This window comes from Lissotriton helveticus, chromosome 7 (assembly GCF_964261635.1).
Source record: "Lissotriton helveticus chromosome 7, aLisHel1.1, whole genome shotgun sequence".
Taxonomy (NCBI): domain Eukaryota; kingdom Metazoa; phylum Chordata; class Amphibia; order Caudata; family Salamandridae; genus Lissotriton; species Lissotriton helveticus.
In genome coordinates this window covers 977,353,542-977,376,887 of record NC_136068.1, presented here as the reverse complement: position 1 = coordinate 977,376,887, position 23,346 = coordinate 977,353,542, and the positions used below count along the sequence as shown (strand labels likewise).

Sequence of the window (23,346 nt, the reverse complement as noted above, 5' to 3'; positions counted from 1 at the left end):
CTCATCATTTTTATATCACAATACTCACATCTATAGACATCGTCTTTTATAGCCACCAAATATTTTAGCTAGAACAAATAGCATTGTCTAGACAAGTATATCAATGCTTTTTTGCTCAGGAACAACGGTGTCCCAAATCAGCTCAAAGATAAGCTGACTCAGAGTATCTTATTTCTGTCGGGCCAAGTTCTCATATAGAGTTCCTATATGACCTCCCCATTTTTGCTCTGCCAGTAACTGGAAATCACAGATATACCGCTGAGGAGTATGTCCTCAAAATAGACATTTCTTTGTCCAGTTGGTTTCTGTCCTTCCCCTTCTTTGTAAATTCCCTGGAAGAAAGTCTTCCCAGATACTTTTTACTTTAGTTGGACAGGGTTAAGATTATTTATCTGAAACCCTACATTGAGTTGCACTGTTTTCCTGTCACTGGCTCTAGTTTTATTAAACTACTTGTCATGTTGACCCATTAGGTTGCACTCCTCTGGATGTCTGGTCATGCACCAACATAGAGGGCCTGCAGACGGGGAGCAGGGTGCTGACAGCTTTGATCCAGTGACCACTCTTGGAAGAAGAGGAAGTTGTAAAGCCTTGTGTGTGGGAAGGAGATGAACCCTGTGCTCTGATATGGACAAGGCCTCGCAAACTGAAGTCTGTGAGCCTAACAGCTGATGTGACGGCCATGTAGACCACCTAGCCAGATCCAAACTAAAATCATCAGCAATTTAAGATAGTCAAGGACCAACAGCAAACATTCTAGGACCTTGATTGTAGTGACCCTGCATTTCCACAATCCATTCTGTATCATCACTTCACCCCATTTCCAGCCAAAGAAGGACACAGCGATTATCCTCCTGTACTCTTGGTTATATGTTAGTGTCCTGTTGCCAGAGTCTAATCACTCTTAGAATAGAAAAGTTGAAATAATGTAGCTTGCCCTTACCTCGTTGTTCCTACAGTTGCATCTGAACTTTCATGTTAAATCTGAGTTCCCCAGTTCTGATGGATGGCAAGTTGGTCCATGATCAGCCATATTTGGTAACACCTGCACTTAAAGTTTGGTACTCCAAGGGCACTTGATTACCTGCATCAGTAGGTCCTCAGTTAGATAAATTACCTTGAAAAGAGTTAGGGTCCTTAGCTTGTCTTTCCTTAGTAACATCCTTTGTCCCGGCGGAAGGAGGTTGGCGCTCTAGTGCCCCAACCACCTTCACTTAAGGGATGCTTCAGGAGACGCGCAGCAGACACGCTATCATCTGTGGGTGATACCTGTATGTTGCACTCGCTGCTTAATTTTTATTCACGCTGCTAACATTAGAAACAGACTATTTTAGTGCTACTTTTCTTACCTGACTGAGTGTGTGTTTGACTCCCCGGTCCACCGCGAGCGTTGCTTGTTTGTTGTGGAGGGAGATTCTTTTAATTCTTTGAACTTCCTTGCTGTTATTTTTACCCACTTCTGGCGGAAGGAGGTTGGCGCTCTAGTGCCCCAACCACCTTCATTAAAGGGATGCTTCAGGAGGCGCGCAGCGGGCACACCGGCGTCGCGCCAGCGTCGCACCAATGGCATGCCCGTCTGCGCCTGTCCGCGCCAGGACGACGGCAGAAGCCAGGACCCCTGGTCGGGTCACTACAGATTTTATGACCGCAGGTAAAACCAAGAGTTATACCAGACAGGGATTACTGGATCTTAGAAAAAGTAACACTCCGTGCTGCCAACTCTGTTACCCACCAGTAGTGGAAGGCCCCTTTTCGTGCAGATATTGCCAATATCTGAGTAATGTTGCCAATATAAAGCAAACTTGGGTAACACCTGACCATTCCCTACTATATAAGGTCCTGTATTGTACAAAGCATGCCCCCTCGTTAGGTGGGACACACCCTACAACTAGGAATGAGAGGGAATGGATAAATGTCTGTAATGTCTGTTCACTACCTAAGCACTCCATGGAAATTTGGGATCTACTCTCCACAACACAGCCAGATTTGGGGTTTCTAACGGAAACCTGGCTCAAGCTCCATTCTACGCCTTCTATCGCTTTGGCCATTCCAGAGGGTTACAAGTTTATTAGAGTCGACAGACCAGCTAAGACGGTGTGAGGGATTGCCATCATACATAAGGATTGTATTAAAGTCTCTGTTTTAGATAAACATTGTGATTCAAAGATGGAAGTTCTTATATTCCGAATTGACCTGTCAGCTCAAGTCAGTTGGAAGGGGGCTTTGGTTTATTTCCCCCCCCCCCCGGCCCCTTGACAGACCTTTCAAATAAACTTATCAAACTTATAGCCCCTCATGTACTTGCCAGTACTAACTTCCTATTATTAGGCAGCTTTAACATCCATAGTGAATGTTCTAATAATATGGAGTCATTAGCCTTCCTGAACGATCTTGCACTTCTGGTCCTAAAAAACCTGAATGAAGGTCCTACCCATACGGCTGTCCGTAAATTAGATATTATTTTATCTAACTCTCCTAACATACAGTGTGAGCCACCAGAGCAACTCAGATGGACGGATCATGCTTTAACTGAGTTTGCAATTAAAAACTACAAAGTAGAACATAGGGCCAATATCAAGACACCAGTAGGACCCGTAGGCATTGGCAGAAGGTCACTCCTGAGAACTTTCAAGCCTCTCTGAAAGTCCCTTGGAACAAACTCTCTGATAGTCTAGATGAAGCGCTTACAAACTACAACCTAGTATTAACTCAAACCATAGACCATCTTGCACCAGAGAAACGTTCCGCTACTCATCCAAAGCGCCAGCAAGCTATCCGGTATACATCTCATCTACTCACACTGAAAAAACTCTGCAGGAAACTTGAATGGAAGTGGCGTATCACCCACAAAGAAAGTGATAAAACCCAGTTCTTAGCCTCTATGTCGAGTTATCATAATAGTATTACGCTTCGCACGAAGGGATCACATCTCCACCCAACTCACTTTTTCTGGTAAAACGCCGAAGGTTTTATATAACATTCTTCAGTAATTTATAAACCCTAAGGCCTGTGAAAATGCAGAAGTTCCTACACAATCACTCTGCAATCAAATTGCATCATACTTTTCACAATAAATTGAATCAATTTTTGACAGTATCGTTTCCTTGAGTAGCCCACATCAACTGCCCACGGCAGTGGATGTATTAGGACCGACTCCTTCTACGCTACTTGAAAACTTTCCCCCACTTACTATTACAGACGTAGAGACTTTAAGGAACCAAGTGAAATCTGGTTCTCCTTGCGACCTTGGGCCTACTCCGACGAGTCTTTCCTTTACTTCTAGACTCTGTTCGTAAGACTCTGACCCAGGCACTCATATTGAGCCGCCTAGACTATTGCAATGGCCTGTTGCTCTCTGCCAATGTAGCTTTAATTAATAGACTACAAGTGGTTCAAAACACGGCGGCACCACTGGTCTTAAATATGCCGCCTAGATCAGCTTCCCGCCCTCTCCTTCTAAAACTCCACTGGCTCCCAATACGCCAACGGATACAGTTCAAGGTCTATTGTACCATTCACAAGGCACTGCACAATCTCGGCCCCAGCTATCTGTCAGAAAAGTTTATTCCCTATCTCCCCTCGAGAGCTCTGCGCTCCAGCACTAAATATCTGCTGATAGTTCCCAGAATCAGGAGAGTGAGATTGGGGGGTACATCTCTCTCATACCTTGGACCTAAACATTGGAACGCCCTCCCTCTTCAATTAAGAGAATGTTCGAACCATCTTGTTTTTAGGAAATTACTTAAAACTTCTCTCTTCTGTTTTTAAACAACCTACAGTCCAGTGGCGGTCCGTCCATTGGGGGCGTTGGGGCGTTGCCCCACTAGCCATGGACGACCGCACTTGCATTGAAAGCCAAGGATCTGATCTGTGCTGTCTGCAGCTGTCAGCTCAGCAGCAGCTGATGAAAAAATAAATCCGAGCGCACTGTGCGCTACCGGCCCCGGGACAAGCCTGACACAATCCGGGCATCGTAGGAAGTGGGCCGTGGCCGGGGGGCCGGGCTGCAGCAGAGAGAGTGACAGGCAGCGCATGCACAGGCAGAGTGAGAATAGCTGGGACAGTAAATCAGTAATGCGCTTGTGGGATCCAGGAGTAGTGAAAACTTCGACTGGCCCGCGCATGCGCACAGTAGACCTTCCCTCCCCCCCCTTCTCGAGACACAAGCACAGTCAGGTAGGGACCCGGGCCCCCGGTCTCATAAATGGGCAGATAGTATCCTGCTCGTAGCCCAATCCTGGCGCAGTGTTGCTTTAACGCTGCGCCAGGATTGGCTGCTGCAGCAGGATGTGTCTGCACGTTGGTTGCTCTGCTGAGGGGCTGCCGGCTGCACTGTAAATTTGCCAATCACCATATGGCTATCCAGCCATATCGAGGTGATTGGCCATTTTCTACGCTGTCGGGGACGTCACCGTGCGTGGTGAAACCCGGCCAGATCACAACAACAGCTCAAGTCTCAAGTGAAGAAAGTGAAAGTGCAGAGTCTGGAGAGTCACGAAGACAAAACGCGTGACCACCACCAGTCGTCCTGACCGTCGTCGTTGTGTGCTCGCAGCTCGCCTCGGGAGTCTGACGGTAAATAAATATTATATTGTCCTTTCGCTGCCCTTTCAGCTGGTCAATTGGGTCGTTACATCCAATACAAGAACATAAGCAAGGGTACCAGTGCTTTCACTTTTGAAAGTGTTATGGAGCCGAAAGTGAGCCATGTTTCATTGGTGTTGTTACAGCGTAGGCCCAAAAGAATACAGGCTGGTAGGTGCCGAATTTTCCCTTTAAGCTGTCATTAATATACATACCTTTTTATGGAATTTTTACGTGCAGTTAAGCATCCATATGGTGTTCACGCAGGAGTTTGTAGTTAGCAAACGCGAACCAAATATATTGGCGCGCATTGCATGAGTACCCGGGCTACATTAATCAAGATCAGATGTGTTTAAAGCACCAGCAATATAAGTGATTTGCACAGAATCACAGGATATACTGGAGCCGGTCGCCGAGACTTGTACAGCACTTAGTGTTTTTTTTTCCTAGAACACTAGTTCGGCTCAAGGCAGATGTATAAATATTTTCTCTGTTAGGAGCTATCTTTATCTCTCTTTTGAGGCGATAGGGATTTCGCCGTGTGCCAAGTCATATCGTCCTGCACTGCTCTGCTTATATACACTGGCAACTACGCTTGGTTTCATTGCTGCCGTGTTGGTGTTTTGCCACCATCCGTCTTCACGTCATATTTATTATTTGCACTCCTGCCCTTGCACATTACTTTTGTCCTTGGTAAAAATGCCTCGCGCCTTTCCTTGAATGTTTGTTTTAAGACGGTAGCTGACGTTTCATGCCAGAAGTGAAGTTACACCGTTCCCCCCGGTATGCTTTCACTTCTAGACAAAATGTGCTTGAACTGGTAACCGATTTATCATTTCTGATAATAAAAGGGCAAGACTGTGGACATCATTAATTGTGAGCTGGAATGTGTTTGTCTGGTGACTGCTTCCTGCTGCAGCATGACGAGTGAAAATAAAAAAAGACGGAAAGCTGATCTAAATTTTACATGGTGACATTTACATATGAAGCAAATGGGTTTCTTTTTGTGCGTTTTTAATTGTTAATTGACAATTATAATCCTAAGGAACTCAAATGTAATTATTTCTAATGTAAATGTCACCATCTATTATTTAAGACCAGATTTTCATTTTTCGGGGCTGTGTTTCATTGTATATGTTTACTTCCACTCGGTCGACACACTCCTGCAGGACTACTCCACATTTATTACTCAACAACAATAATGAACTCAATTCCCTGGACACTGGCCATAACTAATTGTTAATCATTCTTTGCAGAGGCATAGCTGCTCTCAATGGCATATATTGCACTATGGTGATCTCATTATTTATAGCTGCTGAGTCTTCATATTGCTTATGTGCAACACATTTATCGTTTCATTTGCACAGTACTTATGTCCAATCGTACAAGTGGCTCACTACAGTAACTGTTTAATATATTTAAGGCAGTAAGATATGGAGCAGGTTTTGATGTATTTAAATATTTCAGTACTGCATTTTCACAATTGCTAAATAAACCTCTCTTTCTCAAATTTTCTTTAAAATGTACCATTTGCCACTGGTTTCTTGAAGGTTTTCTCCCCAAACACGAAATAACACTTAAATCCAACACTTACGCCCTCCACTTTCAAATGTCACCAGCCGCCACTGCTACAGTCTTCCTATGAACAACTGATACGCTCCCACATAAGCGCAGAGATACGCCTTGGAGTCGATTCTGGCGCTATATAAACCTTTAAATAAATAATAAATAAATAAATAGAGTACTGGCTACGGGTCCCCTTGTGATCCAGATAACTGGACACTTTAAATACATTGACTCGGTAGGATTTGGTACCAGCCTCCCCTGCTAAATTTGTAGCTTTTAAATGGATGAGATTCTTTGGGGCATGTTCTTTTTTTACTAATTCTCATTCATCCGAGATAAAATCCTCTGATCTATCTAACTGGAAGCAGAGCAATTACAAATCTAGGGTAAATACTTTGCGCCCCCCTTCCCATTTTAAAGCAATTTGGCCCTGCCGGATAGGGTCCGTGGGGCCCGATTAGGCTCTGAGAGGGGAGCTGAATGATGCCCCCTTCCCCATAAGAATTCAGACCTGTGAGCCCTATTCGAATAACAGCCTGCTGGGGGGTTGTCCAAAGGCCATGCACAGCGTGGGGTTGGCTGCCTGGGGGAGTTTGACACTGGGCCTGGCTGCAAGCCACACCCTGCAGACAACCACAAGCACGACTGAGGTTGAGCGCTGCACTGAGTTGGCTGCCTCCGGGTGGCTGCCTGCAAGAAGTTGGATGCAGGGCCTGGCTGTATGCCAGGCCCTGTTGCCAACTACACACAATGAAAGGCTGTGCGCAGTTCGGGTGGGCTGCCTCCAGATAGGTTGGGCACAGGGCCTTGCCCTGTAGCCAACACCCCTGCTGTGCACAGCCAAAGGCCTACCTAATGTAGGGTTGGCTGACTGTGGAGGGTTTGCCGCAGGCCTTTCAGCCAACCCCCCGCCACGCACAACTCAGGGCCGCACAGAGCAGGGGGATTGGCTTAATGCGTGATTGTAAAATATTGCTTTATGTTAAAAAAAGCTGAAAATGTACTCAAAAAACAATTGTTAAAGTAATATTATAGTTAGTGACATGTTCAGTAACAACGTAACATTTAAAGTCTAAAAACCAAAGAAATTCACCAGTTATAGTTATCTCAAGTAACTATAACTCCTGTAGACACTGGTCCTGAAGAATTGCTGATTGACCCGTTAGGGGTAGAAGGCAAGAAACATGTCGACCATATACACAAACTAGACACTGTAGGACCATTAATTCCGAACAGGGCTCACACAATTTTGGTTAGGTTAGTACACCCCACGAATAAAATTTGTTCCTTATAGGGCAGTACTAAACCTATTTTTATCCACAACTCACACTCACTGCATTACCTTGACCACTGACCCTCACTCACCAAACGGCTGTCTCTTAAAAGATCCCCGGGAAAGAGCCCCTTCGCAGGAGCCCGTCGGGCATTGCAGCACCGGCCCTAAGAGGAGCACAGCCCAATGATGAAGCCATTCTTCGGAGTGTGTGAGGGCCATCCATAAGAGACCTGTTCACGCCCTTCCTCTCTCCTTAGGAACTGCACATTCTTTTGATTTATGTATCTATTAGGAGCGTTGTGCAGGACCTCATAAAAAGCTCCTGGTTCCTCCACTTTGACTTAAATAATTTCACTGCAACATTTGCAATTCAGTTATTGATGAGAAAACTGCATTGTTACCTTAGAGCACAAGTTATAGTAACTTGAGATAACTATAACTATGTCTGGTGAATTCTGTAGTTTTTAGATCTTAAAACGGATCACTGACATAATATCGACTACAAAAATATAGGCATTTAAAATATCGACTCCAAAATATCGACTACAAAAATATCGAAGTCCTATCTACAAACAGGTAAGTACAAAAATATCGAATCAAAAATATCGTTTAAAAATATGAACTATCGAATTTATTAAAATTAATGTAAAATTAAAAAACAAATTAAAAATAAATAACTAAAATATACTTAAAAATACTTAAATAACCTTAAAATTATTACATAATTAATTTAAGTTATAAAAAAATAAAATTGTATTTGTTAAAACATATATATATATATATATATATTAACATAATATTATTAAAAAATATACAATATTATTACCGTAGCAAGAGTGTTAAAATTACTATTCCCACTCCAATGAGTGCAACAGTAGGGAAAGCGTTGGATAGCGTAGGGGTAAAAATTACTATTCACACTCCAGTGAGTGCAACAGTAGGGAAAGCGTTGGATAGCGAAGGGGTAAAAATTACTATTTCCACTCCAGTGGGAGCAACAGTAGGGAAAGCGTTGGATAGCGTAGGGGTAAAAATTACTATTCCAACTCCAAAGAGTGCAACTGTAGGGAAAGCGTTGGATAGCGTAGGGGTACAAATTACTATTCCCACTCCAAAGAGTGCAACAGTAGGGAAAGCTTTGGATAGCGTAGGGGTTAAAATTACTATTCCCACTCCAAAGAGTGCAACAGTAGGGAAAGCGTTGGATAGCGTAGGGGTAAAAATTACTATTCCCACTCCAGTGGGTGCAACAGTAGGGAAAGCGTTGGATAGCGTATGGGTAAAAATTACTATTCCCACTCCAGTGAGTGCAACAGTAGGGAAAGCGTTGGATAGCGTAGAGGTAAAAATTACTATTCCCACTCCAGTGGGTGCAACAGTAGGGAAAGCGTTGGATAGCATAGGGGTAAAAATTACTATTCCCACTCCAGGGCGTGCAACAGTAGGGAAAGCATTGGATAACGTAGGGGTAAAAATTATTCCCACTCCAAAGAGTGCAACAGTAGGGAAAGCGTTGGATAGCGTAGGGGTTAAAATTACTATTCCCACTTCAGTGGGTGCAACAGTAGGGAAAGCGTTGGAAAGCGTAGGAGTAAAAATTACTATTCCCACTCCAGTGAGTGCAACAGTAGGGAAAGCGTTGGATAGCGTAGAGGTAAAAATTACTATTCTCACTCCAGTGGGTGCAACAGTTGGGAAAAAGTTGGATAGCGTAGGGGTAAAAATTACTATTCCCACTCCAGTGAGTGCAACAGTAGGGACAGCGTTGGATAGCGTAGGGGTAAAAATTACTATTCCCACTCCAAAGAGTGCAACAGTGGGGAAAGCCTTAGATAGCGTAGGGGTTAAAGTTACTATTCCCACTCCAAAGAGTGCAACAGTAGGGAAAGCATTGGATAGCGTAGGGGTTAAAATTACTATTCCCACTCCAAAGAGTGCAACAGTAGGGAAAGCGTTGGATAGCGTAGGGGTAAAAATTACTATTCCCACTCCAGAGAGTGCAACAGTAGGGAAAGTAAATACTTCATATATTATTTAAAAATATATAAATTAATATCTATAAAAAAATAATTACAAGTAATTACCAGTTTAATATAATATAATAATTAATCAATTAAAATTACAAATTAAAATTAATGATTACAATAAGTTACCTATTAATACAAATTAATTACAAATTAACTATTAATTAATTAACAATTAAAAATGTATTAACAATTAATTCAAATTAAATACAATTAAATAAATTGAATTATTTAATTAATTATAAATAAATTACTTCCCACCCTATTCCCCTATAGACCCACAACCCACTACAGAAAATAAATTAGTAAAATTAACATAATTAGCAATTAATAAATTAATTAAAAGTAATTGCCAATTAAAATGTAATTAATTACCAAATATAAATTAATTAACAATTAATAAAAAATGGATACCAATATATAAATTTACATATTTAATTAATTATAATTAAATTACTTCCCACCCTATTGCCCTATAAACCCACAACCCGCTACAGAATTAAATTACGCAAAAATTAAAAAAACAAAATTCATTAATTAAAATAAATTATAACATATATACACACTTTTCACACATATAATAACATAAAAAACACTATAAAAAATCGATATTATTAAAAATTCGATAATTTTAATAACCTATATTATATACTTCGATATTTTTACTTTCTATATTTTTAACATTCAATATTACATTACTTACCTTAAAAACTATATTTTTGATGTCTATATTCTGTCCATTCGATATATTTTCCATTCTATAATTTAAACTCGATATTATGTCCATTCGATATTTTTTACTCGATATTTTGACTGTTTACCCTTAAAACATTACGGTGTTATGAACCATTTCACCTAACCATAATGTTATTTTAACCTGTGTTTCAGTGAATATATATATATATATTACCCACAGGGTAGTTATAGTTAGGAATGTGTTCACAAGGGCCTTGTTTGATGAATCTGCACAAAACTTTCTAAACAAAAGGTTCATCCACCTCAGCTCCTTCCTGGAATGTTTCAGGGTGTTATGTCAAGCATGGGCTGAGAAAAAGGGGGATTCCAAAATGCAAATTCTCCAAGTAATTTCCATAGGCAATTTTAGAGGGACTAAATTGCACAAAATTTGGCAGAAAACTAGATCTTTACCCACAAATCTGCTCTTTGGGATTTGGTATAAATGTGTTCAGTAGTTTTTGAAAAACTGAGGTTTGAATTGTATAGATTTATTGACAGTTGGGCTTGAATTAGAAAATTCAAATGTTCTGATTGGCTGAGGGGGGCTTTTTGCAGCAAGAGCTGTGATTGACAGGTCGCAACATGAACAGAAATGTTATGGCCACCATTACAGGACATGAAGACGTGGTCCCTGTGTCCTGAAAAGGGTTTTAAAAAAAGACATAAGGGAAAATGTGCCAGTTATAGTTTACCCATCTAACTAGAAATAGTGTTTTCACCATGCGTGGTTTCTGTCTGTGACTGGGCCTAAATCCAGATTGAGTGGCTTCAAGAAGATGGTTGTTGTTGAGGTGGGTGGTTAGGCGTTTATTTATCATCATTTCCATGACTTTTTACTGTGTAGTTCTATCACATAAGCCAGTAGTTGGCTAGTGTCTTCAGGTCTAGTGAGGGTTTCTTGAGGAAGGTGAGTACAGTGGCTTTTTTCCAGGCATCCGGGTAGCCACTGGCATGATATAGTTATTCATAATCGCTGTTAGGGCTGCATTGATGGGGCCCAGCCCTCTTATGAAGATGTAGTGAGGGCAGGGGTCTGAGGGTGCTCCAGAATGTTTGGACTGCATGGTCATTGCGGTTTCTTGAGTGATGATGGTGTACCAGGTGGTCAGGGTGGTCCTCTGGATTTCGGTTGAGATGGACAGGAGGGCTGTGAGGGTGAAAGGGTCCAGCTGAGGCTCGAAGTTGTTGAAGATGCTGGTGATCTTGTTTCTAAAGAATAGGGACAGCTGGGTGCAGAGGTCCTGATAAGGGGTTATGCTGATGGAGTTTACTGATGGTGAAGTGAAATCTTCCACTGTGGTGAAAATGTTTTTGGCGCTGGCAGTGCTGCTTTCGATGTGGTTGGTGAGCATGGAGCATTTGGTGGTTGTGATTTTCTTATGGTAGCGTCTGAGTGCAAACTTGTAGATGCTCTTGTCTGTGCCACTCTGACCTTGTCTCCATCTGCGTTCAAGTTGTTTGCAGTGACGTTTGGTAAGCCTGAGCTTTTCCATGTACCAGCTTTCTTGCAGTCTGGTTCTTGTGGCTTTGTTGGCATTGAGAGGAGCCAGGGTGTCTGGGCAGGTGGTGATCTGGGTGTTGAAATTGGCGATTTGTGGAGGTTGTTCCTATGTCGAGGCTGGGGGTGTAGAAGTTCAAAAGACCAGGATGCTTCTGAGATCTTGTTCCACTCCCATCAAGAAGTCTTGATGTTTCTGCAGGGTGTGGGGAGAGTGTGTGGAAGTTGACAAGGGCATGGTCGGAACAGGGGATGCTTTCGACTTGCCTACTGGAATGCTGCTGAAGCTGGGGTTGAATAGGTGTCCAGCAGCGTGTGTGGAGCCTTCCACAAGCTGGTTGAGTCCAAGGTTAGACAGGTTCTCTGGGAGGTTGGTTATGTTGGGAACTGTGAAGTCCTCCAGGTGGTAGTTGAGTTTGCCGAGGAAGATGAAGTTCATGAAGTCGAGGATTAGGGAGGCGATGACATCCACAATAGGGCTGCTGAAATTGGTGCGTGATTCGGGTGGGGACAGTAGATGAGGGTGATGCTCAGAGTGTAGTTGGCAGTGATGTGAAGTTTGAAGGTCAAGTGTCCCATGTTGTTGGTGGTGCTTTATGAGGTGGTGGAGCATTTGATGGATTCTTCAAAAAGAATTCCGATTCCGCCTCTTGGTCTGTTTGAAGTGCCCTGTCTTGAGATCTTGCACCTGGGGGTGGGGGGTGATTGCCATAGCCATGTGTTGTATGGCAAGTCGTGGCAACAGCGTTGGGAGATGTGACCGGGGCTCAGGACGTGAATGGCTGCATAGAATTCCCACTCTATGCAGCCTCCATTAAGTGAAGACAGCTTTGGCAGGAGACCAGTGGTGTCACTTCTTGTTCAGATGGATGATGGGGAATGAGTCCTCTTGTTTGGCTTTATCTTTTATAGACAGTTTTGACGGCGAACAAATTGGCCTACTTAATACAATACCAGAGAAATTCACATTTCTGCCCACTTTATCAGTTTCCCCAGTGCCATTGGCATACCTTTTGTACCTACGTCTAGTTCCACGCCACATAAATGCATATATTCGCCTAGTCTATCCAATGCTGCAGCACTGCATATAGTTGTCGTGTCAACAGAAGTTAAATAATGCACATATTTTCGCAGTCAGACACCTCGGCCAAAGTTCTGATAATGCACGTGGGCCCAGTTTTCACAGGGTCACACAATGCGAACACGGTATTACTCCTGATTACGGTCTTTGAAGTATTTCGGAGTTCGGAAACGCAACATTTTCAAGACTCGGATTCTGTCATATGACTTAATGTGTTCTGGTTAAAATCGTACTTTTCCACGATGCCCCCGAGAAGCCCTTGTGGCTGTCATCCTGGAAATGAGCATAGCCCCGGTATGGCGGGATTCCACTTTTTGGGTGCTGGGGGATGCACAGGCAGCGATTTCCATCTCACCTCTTGGTGAAATTAGATGGTTTAATTGAAAAGCTGATGGTTCTCAGCGTGACACCGACTTAATTGAAAACTCACCCACGCTTCCCAGCAGGGGAAATGCAAGAATCAATGTGCTGGAGAATCGGGGACTTCAGGCGAGAAATGCAAAACAGGCAACACAAAGGAAGAACCCTCCTGGGCCAACGCATTGCTTTGTTAAATAGCTTTGTATTCCTTCTTGGTAAAATTAAGAGTGAAAATGCGTGCAAAATCACGCTTTACTTTCCGCGGAGAGGCAGAGAATAGCTAGCGCGGCTGCCGACCTGTGTCTCAGGATGGATGTTGTCACCCCAGACAAAAAAGACCTATTGCCCCCTCTCCGTGGCATTTGGAGGGCTATATTCGATGATAGTCGAGCCAATCTTCCGCCCCATGTAGGGTGCAACCTAAGCGGCTGCCCAGTTATTATCTAAATGAAGCACCGTCCAGCTTAGTAGGTTAATGCCTCTGCTGCATGCGGAGCTCCGTCAGGAGCCTGAAGCTGGCGGGATTGACCTTTTGCTGTGAGGCCCACTCTTGCTACCAAAGAGAGGCTTGGTGGTCTGATGGGGCGGGCCTCTCTGCCGAGGCTTTCTATGGACAGAGTTTTGTATTTGCGCTATTTGATACGACATAGAAGCGATAGATAATGAAATAACACCGTTAACCAGAAAATAACTTTCAGCGTTCCAGGCAAAATAGCATATTGCCTCCTGGAGCACTCCCCATACTCCGAAATGGCACTTTTTTTACCTGTTGTAGTTAGTAATTTGGCATTTCTTGATAGCTTCTGCCGGACCTCGACCGCTGTTACATCTTGGGGCTTATTTTCAAACCTCTTGCGCCACTTTTGTGTCATTTCTAACATGGGAAAAGTAACATACGGGTGGCGCAAGGGGCTTGTAAATAAGCCCCCATTGTGTCTAATGTGTTCCACGGTGGGAATCCAGACCCGCCAGCAGATGTCAGCAGAAGAGGTGTGGCGCCACGGCTAGGGCGACTTTGGTGAACCCTCAACCTCTGACTGCTGGGGCTCAATACTTCAGGGTGGAAGGCCCCTTCTCTGCTCCTCACTTCCATGGTCCTTCTGCTCAGTCAGCACAATTTAGACCTTTTAGACCTTCCAAACCTCTCAGGCTCAACAGTTCTCACCAGAGCGCGTGGGAAGAGTGACACTGTTCCTTCATGGTATGTGGAGACAAGTCAGCTTTTCCCTTTGGATGACAGTCTGGCAAACAGGGCTTGAGTCGGGGTACCGCGCGGGTGGACGGCGTCCCCCCACTTATTTTACCCGGGGGATGCCGTCCCCCCTGCCAAACAGCTGGACTTCACTCTTTGGCCTCTCTGGGACAAGGAGCTCGGCACCTTCCGTGACGTCACTTCCTGTCGTGACGTCACTTCCGGTGACAGCGTCCCCCCCACTTCTTTCTTAACGACTTGTGCCCTTCTGGCAAATGCTCAACACAGAGAAGTATTCTCTCCCACGTCTGACAGGGCAGAATGTTAGTCACCCCTTCAGGGACTGTAGGCCAGCATGAGGCCGCTTAGCTTTCTCCTGTTGTTCACTGTGGTATACATCTTCCTACCCTTCTAATTCTAACCATGAATCTTACATGGGAGCAAATAATGTCACCTCTGTCTGTCCTACACTTAAGTAATCTTTCTTTAGAACTGCTTGTTTCACTCGAATGCACTCGGGCCAGGGATATGAAACCCCTCCCGGGATGTCACAAGGAACTAGTGCCCCTCTCCCCAAAAAGTCTTCGACTGTGTGACTGCCTGCAGCTCCGAACCTGGTGGACCCCAAGATAGAAGTGTGTCCCAGTCTTCTTTTATATGCTAATACTCACCTCAGGTTACTGGACACTACTAAATCTATTGAGGTTCTGCCATCTTGACTGAGAAATGACCATACCTTCTGACTGTATCTTTGTTGTGGGGCCAGTTTCCCCCACTTTCAAGAATATACTCCTTAGAATCGCGAAGAGGGTTTGTCTGTGCTTCACCCACACTTGCTATCATTCCAGTTCATGTAAGGTCTTACATCAGAAATGCACATCACTGGTAACTTATGGAAAAACACCACCCTCGTCCTCCCTTCAATGGCCCTGTTTACTTCTAGGGTCACATCTCCCACAGGGTAATGCACTTTTACCTCTGTATCACCTTAACCAATGAGCACTCCCAAGAGTCAGACCTATATGATCCTGCTCACCTCAAAAAGAGAATCTTGTGTCAATGGGATCAAGGTCAACCACTCACCCAGGGTTAAAGAATATACACTCTTTGTACCACTCTTAGTTTACCTGTACGTCTTTTTACTGTTGAACTTCCTGGAGATGAAGTGTCTTTTCTTTTATACTCTGGGCTCTGGCTATCCCAATGTTCCTTAAGACTAAGGACAATTAGAGCCTATTCCCTCTTGGCTACCCATCCTTCCTCCCTTTTATCCACATGTCTCTATTCTCGGGTCTTGTCTGCCATTTGGGAAGGTTTTAGGAAAATCATGCAAGTTATATTGTGTCCATGTATCAGTTGCTTGATGCAACTACCAGTACTTGGCAATAGTTGTAACATTTCATTATTAGTATAATTCAGGATAACATGTTTTTATATATGTTAGAGCCAGTTTAGGGGATAAAGGGCAAGCAGGGGTTACTGGACCTCAACCTTGTGGTTGGGACCTTTTACCACTGGTGTTCAGGGCTTCATCCTACTATGATCTGCAAACTGGGCCAGGAACACCACCACTCCAGTTGACTCTCAGGGTAATAGTCCAGGGCGTCGCAAGGAAACACTGTTGGGTAGAGACTGAGAAGTCAAACAATCAAACAATAGGCGCAATAAGTGAATGCCAATTCAGTGTTTTTTGGTTTATGAAAAAAAAATATATATATTTTACTCACACGAAAAAACGTAAACCGGTGCATAAAGAAAAGGTAACACTACCAGGATTCACACTAAAGGTATATGGGGCTGACTATACAGAACATTTTAGTATTAAGTGCAGGAACACTACTATGATGAAGTGAATACGTTTTCCAGTATTCTGTGTGCCGTAGGTCAGTCTGTAACCTTTGACTATGCAGGTCCTGTATGTGGGTTGCTACTATCTTAAGAAAAACAGCAAATTCTGTTTAACCAACTTACTTAAAATTCAATATCTCTCAGACAGGTGTTTCTGTGGTTATGGTACACACTGGGAATTTCCAACCGGGTATGTTCACACGGGGCAGATGTTCGCAGCTTGAGGTCACCAAAGCTCGTTACGGCAGCCATGCCTTCTTCTCACCACATTGGTGAAGACTGCATTGGCTCTTTGAAGTGACTCCAGACATGTAGCTCCAGAACTTGCAGTGGGGGGGTTCCTTTCCTCTGGTCCGTGACATGAAAGCCTGGTCCTTGAGTGCGGCGAAGACAGAGTCAGCACAAGCCCCCTCCCCTCCTATGTGGCGGTCACTGGAGTGGGTGCTTTGCTCGATCGCTGGGTATGCAGACTTGGTCTTTAGTCATGCAGAGGTGCTGGGAGACCCTCAGATTCCTGCAGCATGGCTACAGATAATCTGTCACTTCTGGGCAACTACTGTCTCTGGACTCAATAGCTGGGCATCTCCTCCTTGGGCAAATAACTCCAGAGGACAATTCATTCTCTTGCCTCTTCTCAGCAGGCAGGCACACCCCAGGTCTCAGGCAGTCACACACCTTCTCCAGCAAGATGTGCAGGTTCCAGTCAACGTCCCTTCTCCTCTGGAAATTGCTGTTGGTGACACAAGCCCTAGATCACAGAAGATATTTTACCACTCTGTGGAGTACCCCCATCCTTCATCAGTGGAGCATCTTGGAACTGGAGACAAGTGGGTACGTTTGGGCCCCAAGATTTCTAGACAGGGGATATGGATCCACTGCCTACCATTCAGCAGCCCATTTGGGGACCCTTTTTCAGAGATATATCTCCTATCAGCAGTGCAGACAAATCCTTTGTGTAAGGTTATGTCTCTCACAGCAGACAGCAATGAAACTGGTTTCAAGCAAGAGAGCTCATAACACAAGCATACCTACCTCTTATCAGGCTACCTGGATAGATCACTCAGAGGAAGACAAAATACCCAAGCCATCCCTAAAAACGTATCTCCCTTTAACAAGTGAATCTGCTGAATCACCCCATTTTTCTGTCATTAACTACTTAGCAGCACTCAGTATGGGCCAGTCGGCAATCCTCTGCAAATCATGTCACATAGAATTTCTAAAGGGAGTGATGCTTCCTTTCCTCAATACTTCAGTGTTTAGAGCTACATGCTGCAGCACCGGAATGTAGGCAATACACTCCACAGTCTGGGGAGGATATGTCACAACCTCCATTTTCTTTCATGTCAAAACTAGGGGCTCTCCAAAATGGATCCCACTGGTTACAGCACACACACATTCACAAACAACAACGTAGCGTAACCGAGACCCCCGCAGCCCCTGCAGTGCAGGGGGCCCCATACCGTTCTCCTCAAAGGGGGCCTCTTTGGGTTGACCAGCTGAAAACTAATAAATAAAACGCTCAGAAGCAGCACAGCAGTTAGGGAATGGGTAAAGGAGCCCCTCACCTTACCTTGCAGGGGGGCTCCTTGATGTTTTGTTATGCCACTGACATGCTGCCACCTACCAACTGTATATGTTGAAGAACGATTAATGGATTTATTGTATCAACTACAGAGTTTGCTTTTGTACCCTAGTTGACCTCAGAGTCAGGCTCATGGTCAATTTCAGGCAGAGGCCTCAGGGTGCATGCAGGACTTTGTGTGTGCTGGGCTAAAAGAAAGCCAGGCTACCAGATTCACTTACAGTCGGGTAACTTAATGCAGAGGTGCAAATCCATTTACCATACATGGGGCATTCCCATCCCAGCAATATGTGTCTTTTTTCAATCAAATCAAACAATCCTTCAAGAATCTTCCCTATTTACCCCTAGCCGTGCTACTCAGTAAGTCAGTCAAATATTCACCCGTGTACCCTAAGTTTGGAAGGATTCTTCGTAGAAGCCCAAAACTCCTTAGACATTTTTGAAGAAATTTCACAAATGTTCTCTATTTAATGGGCCTGTTGTACAGGCATTCAAGCTTATTTATTTTAGTGTCATGTAGTTACAGGGTAACTCTGACAGCAGGTTTCCATAGAGACTGACTTCCTTCCTCTTCAGGCAAGCCATGGGCACTACAGTTCAATTCAAAGGGAGCACACCGGTCTGACATATCACATACACATAATGCCCACCCAATACTTCTTTTGCGATATCAGAGTGGGTCCGTGAGGCAAACCTGCATAGTGTATCATGCTGAGTCTATCTTGGTTGTGCATGAAGTAATTAACTTAATATAAATCGTGCTAAGTGTTGTTAGTTTCTCAAATATGATTATTAAGCGAACAACAAGAAAGCATGAGGTGCTTTTGTAACTAATTGGCGTGCTTCTCAAAAGCTTTCACTTACAGCTAAAATATAGGGTAGTGTAGTATTTCCAGTGCTTTTTGATTTAGTTTCTTAACTTAAACCAGCCGGAGTAATGATACATTCAATGAGTCGTATCTCCAGAGATGTAATTATGCTACTCTTCGATGTGAGAAACTACTGCAGTTCTGCCGTTGTGTGGAAGAGAAGCTGTAGGGAGGTAGGGAAGGAGAAGAATGATTGTAAAGAGAGGAAGAGCAGGAGGAGGGGGAACAGATAGAGATATGGGAATGATGAGCATGAAAGTGACACAACAAAAGATTTCAGCAAAGCTGCGAAAAGCGAGAGAAGATGCTGCTGCTTTCCAAAGAAACCAGCATGCCACCACTAAAGGCCTCATTACATGGCCACTGGCAGCTAAATGCCACATTTGGATCACAAGAGCCATGGCTGCTCCTGCTAAAAGCATACGGAGTCTCGGGGTGAAGTTCTGCTGAAAGGAAGAATGACCAGAGGAATCGGGACAAGAATTACTGATTCCCCCTGTAATTTCTCATTTTGGTGCGAACGCTCTAGGTCACAGCTTATGTTAGCAGTGAGAGTCTTTAATTTGCTGAGCCACTGCTATGGCTTGTCTCATTCATATATTTTACTTTAAAAGTAGTCGCCATTCTTTTGGTGGAGTTTTCTTCTTAGCTGTCATCTTTCTTTTCTGTATGTTTGTTCTGAGTCTTAGGACTTATTCCATCGTATTTTAATAGTAGCTTATTTATCCAGTATTGGGGTATCTTTCATAGATTCACATGCCTGAATCATTCCCCATCGTCGAGATGGGAGTCCCATCTTGACGACGGGGAATGATTCAGTCATGTGAATCTGTGAAAGATACATATAACCGTAGCTACAGGTAAGTAACGTATTTTCGTCTTAGGCATTTGCAATGTTCCAGCTTGCTTAGTGCTTTAATTTCCTCCATGGTTGGCATTAAAATGTAAGGCTCTAGCTAGTGCCCAAACAGGATGAGATTCAAACCCAGGGAACTGTGATGACTTTCCAAGCATTGTAAACAAAAAAGTGATGGGTGAAATTCATGAATTGTTCTCAGCCACTGGTAATATTTCTGGGCCACATCCCAGTCCAGTTTACTTTTTGCCCACCATGCCACCTCCGTGTAGATCCAACTATATAAGAATCAGTCTTGGTCCTGCTGCAATAGAAACAGTCCAGAAAGAACTTTCTAGCCAGGTCCTTTTTAAACCATAAGACAAGTAATCAAAGGCCACTTTCATCCTAGTTGGATCTCTTCAGTAGGGTGCGGCTTGGGTCCAGTGGCACAGTGTGCGTGAGCATCTGGCTTACCCATCACATTCAGGACATTGCACTGAAGTAGCAAACACAACAAGATGATGGACAGAGTGCTGTAACTTTTCAATCTCTCACCCCGTCACAAATCTGGGTTTAAGCCATTGTTCGTTTGCTCACTATGCCTCCCCAATTTGGACACAGGCATATGCAAATCAGTCTTGACCCTGCTCCTCATGGGAACAGTCCAGCCAGAACTGCCAGGCAGAGGTCCTCCCTGAACCAGAAAAAAGCATCCTGGGACTGGTTTCGGGGTTTCACCCCTCATCAGCCAGGCTTGCTTGAATCCAGTGGCACAGCAAGCAAGGGACCCACATCTGGGCATCATACCCTTTGCCACTTAGGGTGAACCTAACAAACACAGCAAGATGATGGACGGAGTGCTGAAACTATTCAACCACTTACTCCCGGTCACAGATCTGGATTTAATCCATGATACTTTATCTCACTATGCCTCCCCAGTTTGGACCCAGCCATATGCAAATCAGTCTTGACCCTGCTCCTCATGGGAACAGTCCAGCCGAACTGCCTGGCCAGGTCCTCCCTGGACCGGAAACAAGCATCCTGGGACTGGTTTCAGAGTGTAACTCCTCATAAGCCAGGCTAGCTTGAATCCAGTGACACAGTGAGCATGAGAGCAACATCGGGCATACCCATTATATTTAAGACATTACACAGAAGTAAACATAAAAGTGATGGGTGAAATGCTTGAATTCATCTCAGCCAATGGTAATTACTCCGGGCCACATCCCAGTCCATGTTTTTATGCTCATCGTGCCATTTCAGATTAGACCCAGCCATATTCAAATTAGCCTTGGTCTTACTCCAATAAACACAGTCCAGCCCAAACTGCCAAGCCAGGTCATCTCTAAACTGGAACATAAGCAACTCAAGACCAGTTTTGCCCAAATTGGGCTTTTCAGTCGGGTTTTGCTTTATTCCAGTGGCACAGTGAGCACGGGACCCCATCTGGGCATACCCGTCACACTTAGGGCATTGCATTGAAGTAAACGAAAAAGTAATCGGCGGAACACTTGAATTTATCTGAGCCACTAGTAACTTTGCTGGGCCGCATTCCCAGTTAAATTCTTTTTGTCTACCATTCCACCTCAGATCAGGGCACAACCGGTCAGGGAGGACATGGCCTGGCAGTTCGGGCTGGACTGTTTCTATTGGAGCAGTGTCAAGACTGATTTACACGTGACTGATCCAGACTGAGGAGGCGTGGTGGGCAAAATTACAATGAACTCTGATGCTACCCCAAGTAATTACCAGTGGCTGAGATTATTTCAAGCATTTCAGCGACACCTTTTTGCATGCTTCAGGCTTCTTAAGTGAGGCACTTATGCTAGGTACAGCTGGAATGGAAAATAATAAGACCTCCCTCACCCTCTGCAAGTTGCAGCTATGAATGGAAAGCATGCAACACTGATGTGTTCCCTTGTCAGCAATTTGAATGATGTCAGTCAGCACATTTCACTGGGGCTGTACCAGATCCCAGGGCCATCTTGGAGCTGGGTCTGGTGGGCTCAGTGGTCTAAAGCATTCACGTCACAGGTTCAAATGCTGATGGTTACATGCAGCCTTTCATCCTTTTGAGGTTGATAAAATGTGTACCATTTAGTTGGTTAACTATAGACACACAGGGCCAGATTCACAAAGGGCCTCTGCACTCTTGGTGGAGGCCCCGCAGTCATAGGGGAGTCCTCACAGTCAGGGCGGTATCTCCACAATGAGTATTCTCTTTGCGGAGATTCTGCTGCAAGTGTGGGGCCTCCTCCCTGAATGCAGGGCCTCCGCCACAAGTGTGAAGGACCTTTGTGAATCAAACCCTTATTATTCAGCTCCAAGATGCCCGGAAAGGTGATTGTGTTTACACTTGTTATGCTTTGTTGTCCTGGATCTACCTCATTAATAGCTACCAGATCGGATGCCTTGAATCCGCCACGAGCTCAGCTTTTAGAGCATCTCATGGTGGAAGCTCATGGGTTGAGTTTGCAACATCCTTATTCACACTATCCTGATAGAATTTGATTTGAAGCCTGAAATGATTGGAGAAGTAGGCAATGCATGCTGTGCTTTGTGTTCAGGCAGGATACCGAGTTGATGCTATGAAGCCTCCCAGTGTGTGCATACTGAGAGATAATCCATTGTTTCGCTGGCAGCCACGATTAGATTGGGTTGATCTCCCTTCCTATTTGTCAGTGAGTGACTGGGTGCCACTGTCTTGTCTCGAGTGGCTGCCTCCGGGTAAGTGGATCTTCCATTGCGTGTGTCTTCCAGTGTGTGATTCCATCATGGCCTCCGCTCCTATACCTGGGTGAAGGCGCCTTTTGCCTTGAAGGCTTGCACTGCCCATAGGTCATGCAGGGACATCTCTTCTGGTCCACAGTAACACGTCTTTCTCTCTTAACTCCTTGACAGTGCGCAAGCAAGAGATCATCAAGGTGACCGAGCAGCTCATTGAAGCAATAAGCAACGGCGACTTTGAGTCATACACGTGAGTAGATTTTGGAGGAAAATTGAAACTGAGTGAGGCCAAAACTCGTCGAAGGCATCCCTCTCCTCCTCTCAAAACTAGAATAGAATAGTCTTACCTGTTAGATCTCATTGTTCCACACGTTTCACGTTGTTTTCGCGTTCTTCATAGTCTTCAGACTGCGTGCATCCTTTTTCCTTCTCTGTCAGCCCATATACTTCTCTTGTCTCCATGTCCACTTCATCCTCTGCCTCCTTCTCTTCTCTGCATTTCTCGAGCTATTATCATGCTCTGATCTCTGCTTTTTCTCTCTTGCTTCCTGTATTGCATTTCCGCCTGTTTGTTTCTCTACAGTTTGTATGTTCTCTTCATTGCGATGTTGTAGAAATGCACTGCTCTGGCTTCATTGACAGGTCTGTAAATGAAATCCAGAAAGCATCCAATACACCTCTCCAAGTGTAATCACAGTTTCTCTATCGCTTCACAACCTGGCAGCAATCACCTATCAGCTGTTCCTCGGATATATACTTTTACACTTCACCTTTCTGACAGCACCATAATAGATCTTGTCTCTGCAAGTTCAGTCACAGCCCATCACTCAGACGGCACTTATACAGTTCACCTTTATAACTACACTTATACAGTTCACCTTTCTGATAATACTAGCTTTTTTCTCATACCCTCCAGACCCCCAAAACCCCCACTGTTCTCTATTCCTTTCACATTCTTTTCCATCTTCTCCTATAGCTAATCCTCCTGTCGACCCTCAATGCTGTACTCATTCTCTCTTGAGGGCCTTGCTCTCCTCACCTCGGGCCTTATTTATGAGAAGTGTTGCATCGCTGCGACAAAGCAGCAATGCAACACTTTTCAGTGTGCCCTCCTTGCGACACCATGGATGCGCTGGATTTACAGTACGGTGCATCATGTTGCA

The 23,346-nt window shown here is 44.3% G+C and overlaps 1 protein-coding gene across 2 annotated transcripts in view; it reads left to right on the top strand.

Annotated features, from left to right (window-relative positions):
• Positions 1–23,346, top strand: part of CAMK2A (calcium/calmodulin dependent protein kinase II alpha) — a 602,280-nt gene that overhangs the window by 558,537 nt on the left and 20,397 nt on the right. For both annotated transcript variants that reach the window (XM_078653588.1, XM_078653589.1), the window contains one exon: positions 22,358–22,433. In XM_078653588.1, coding sequence (XP_078509714.1) covers positions 22,358–22,433 — 76 coding nt within the window. The remainder of the gene's footprint in view (positions 1–22,357; positions 22,434–23,346) is intronic.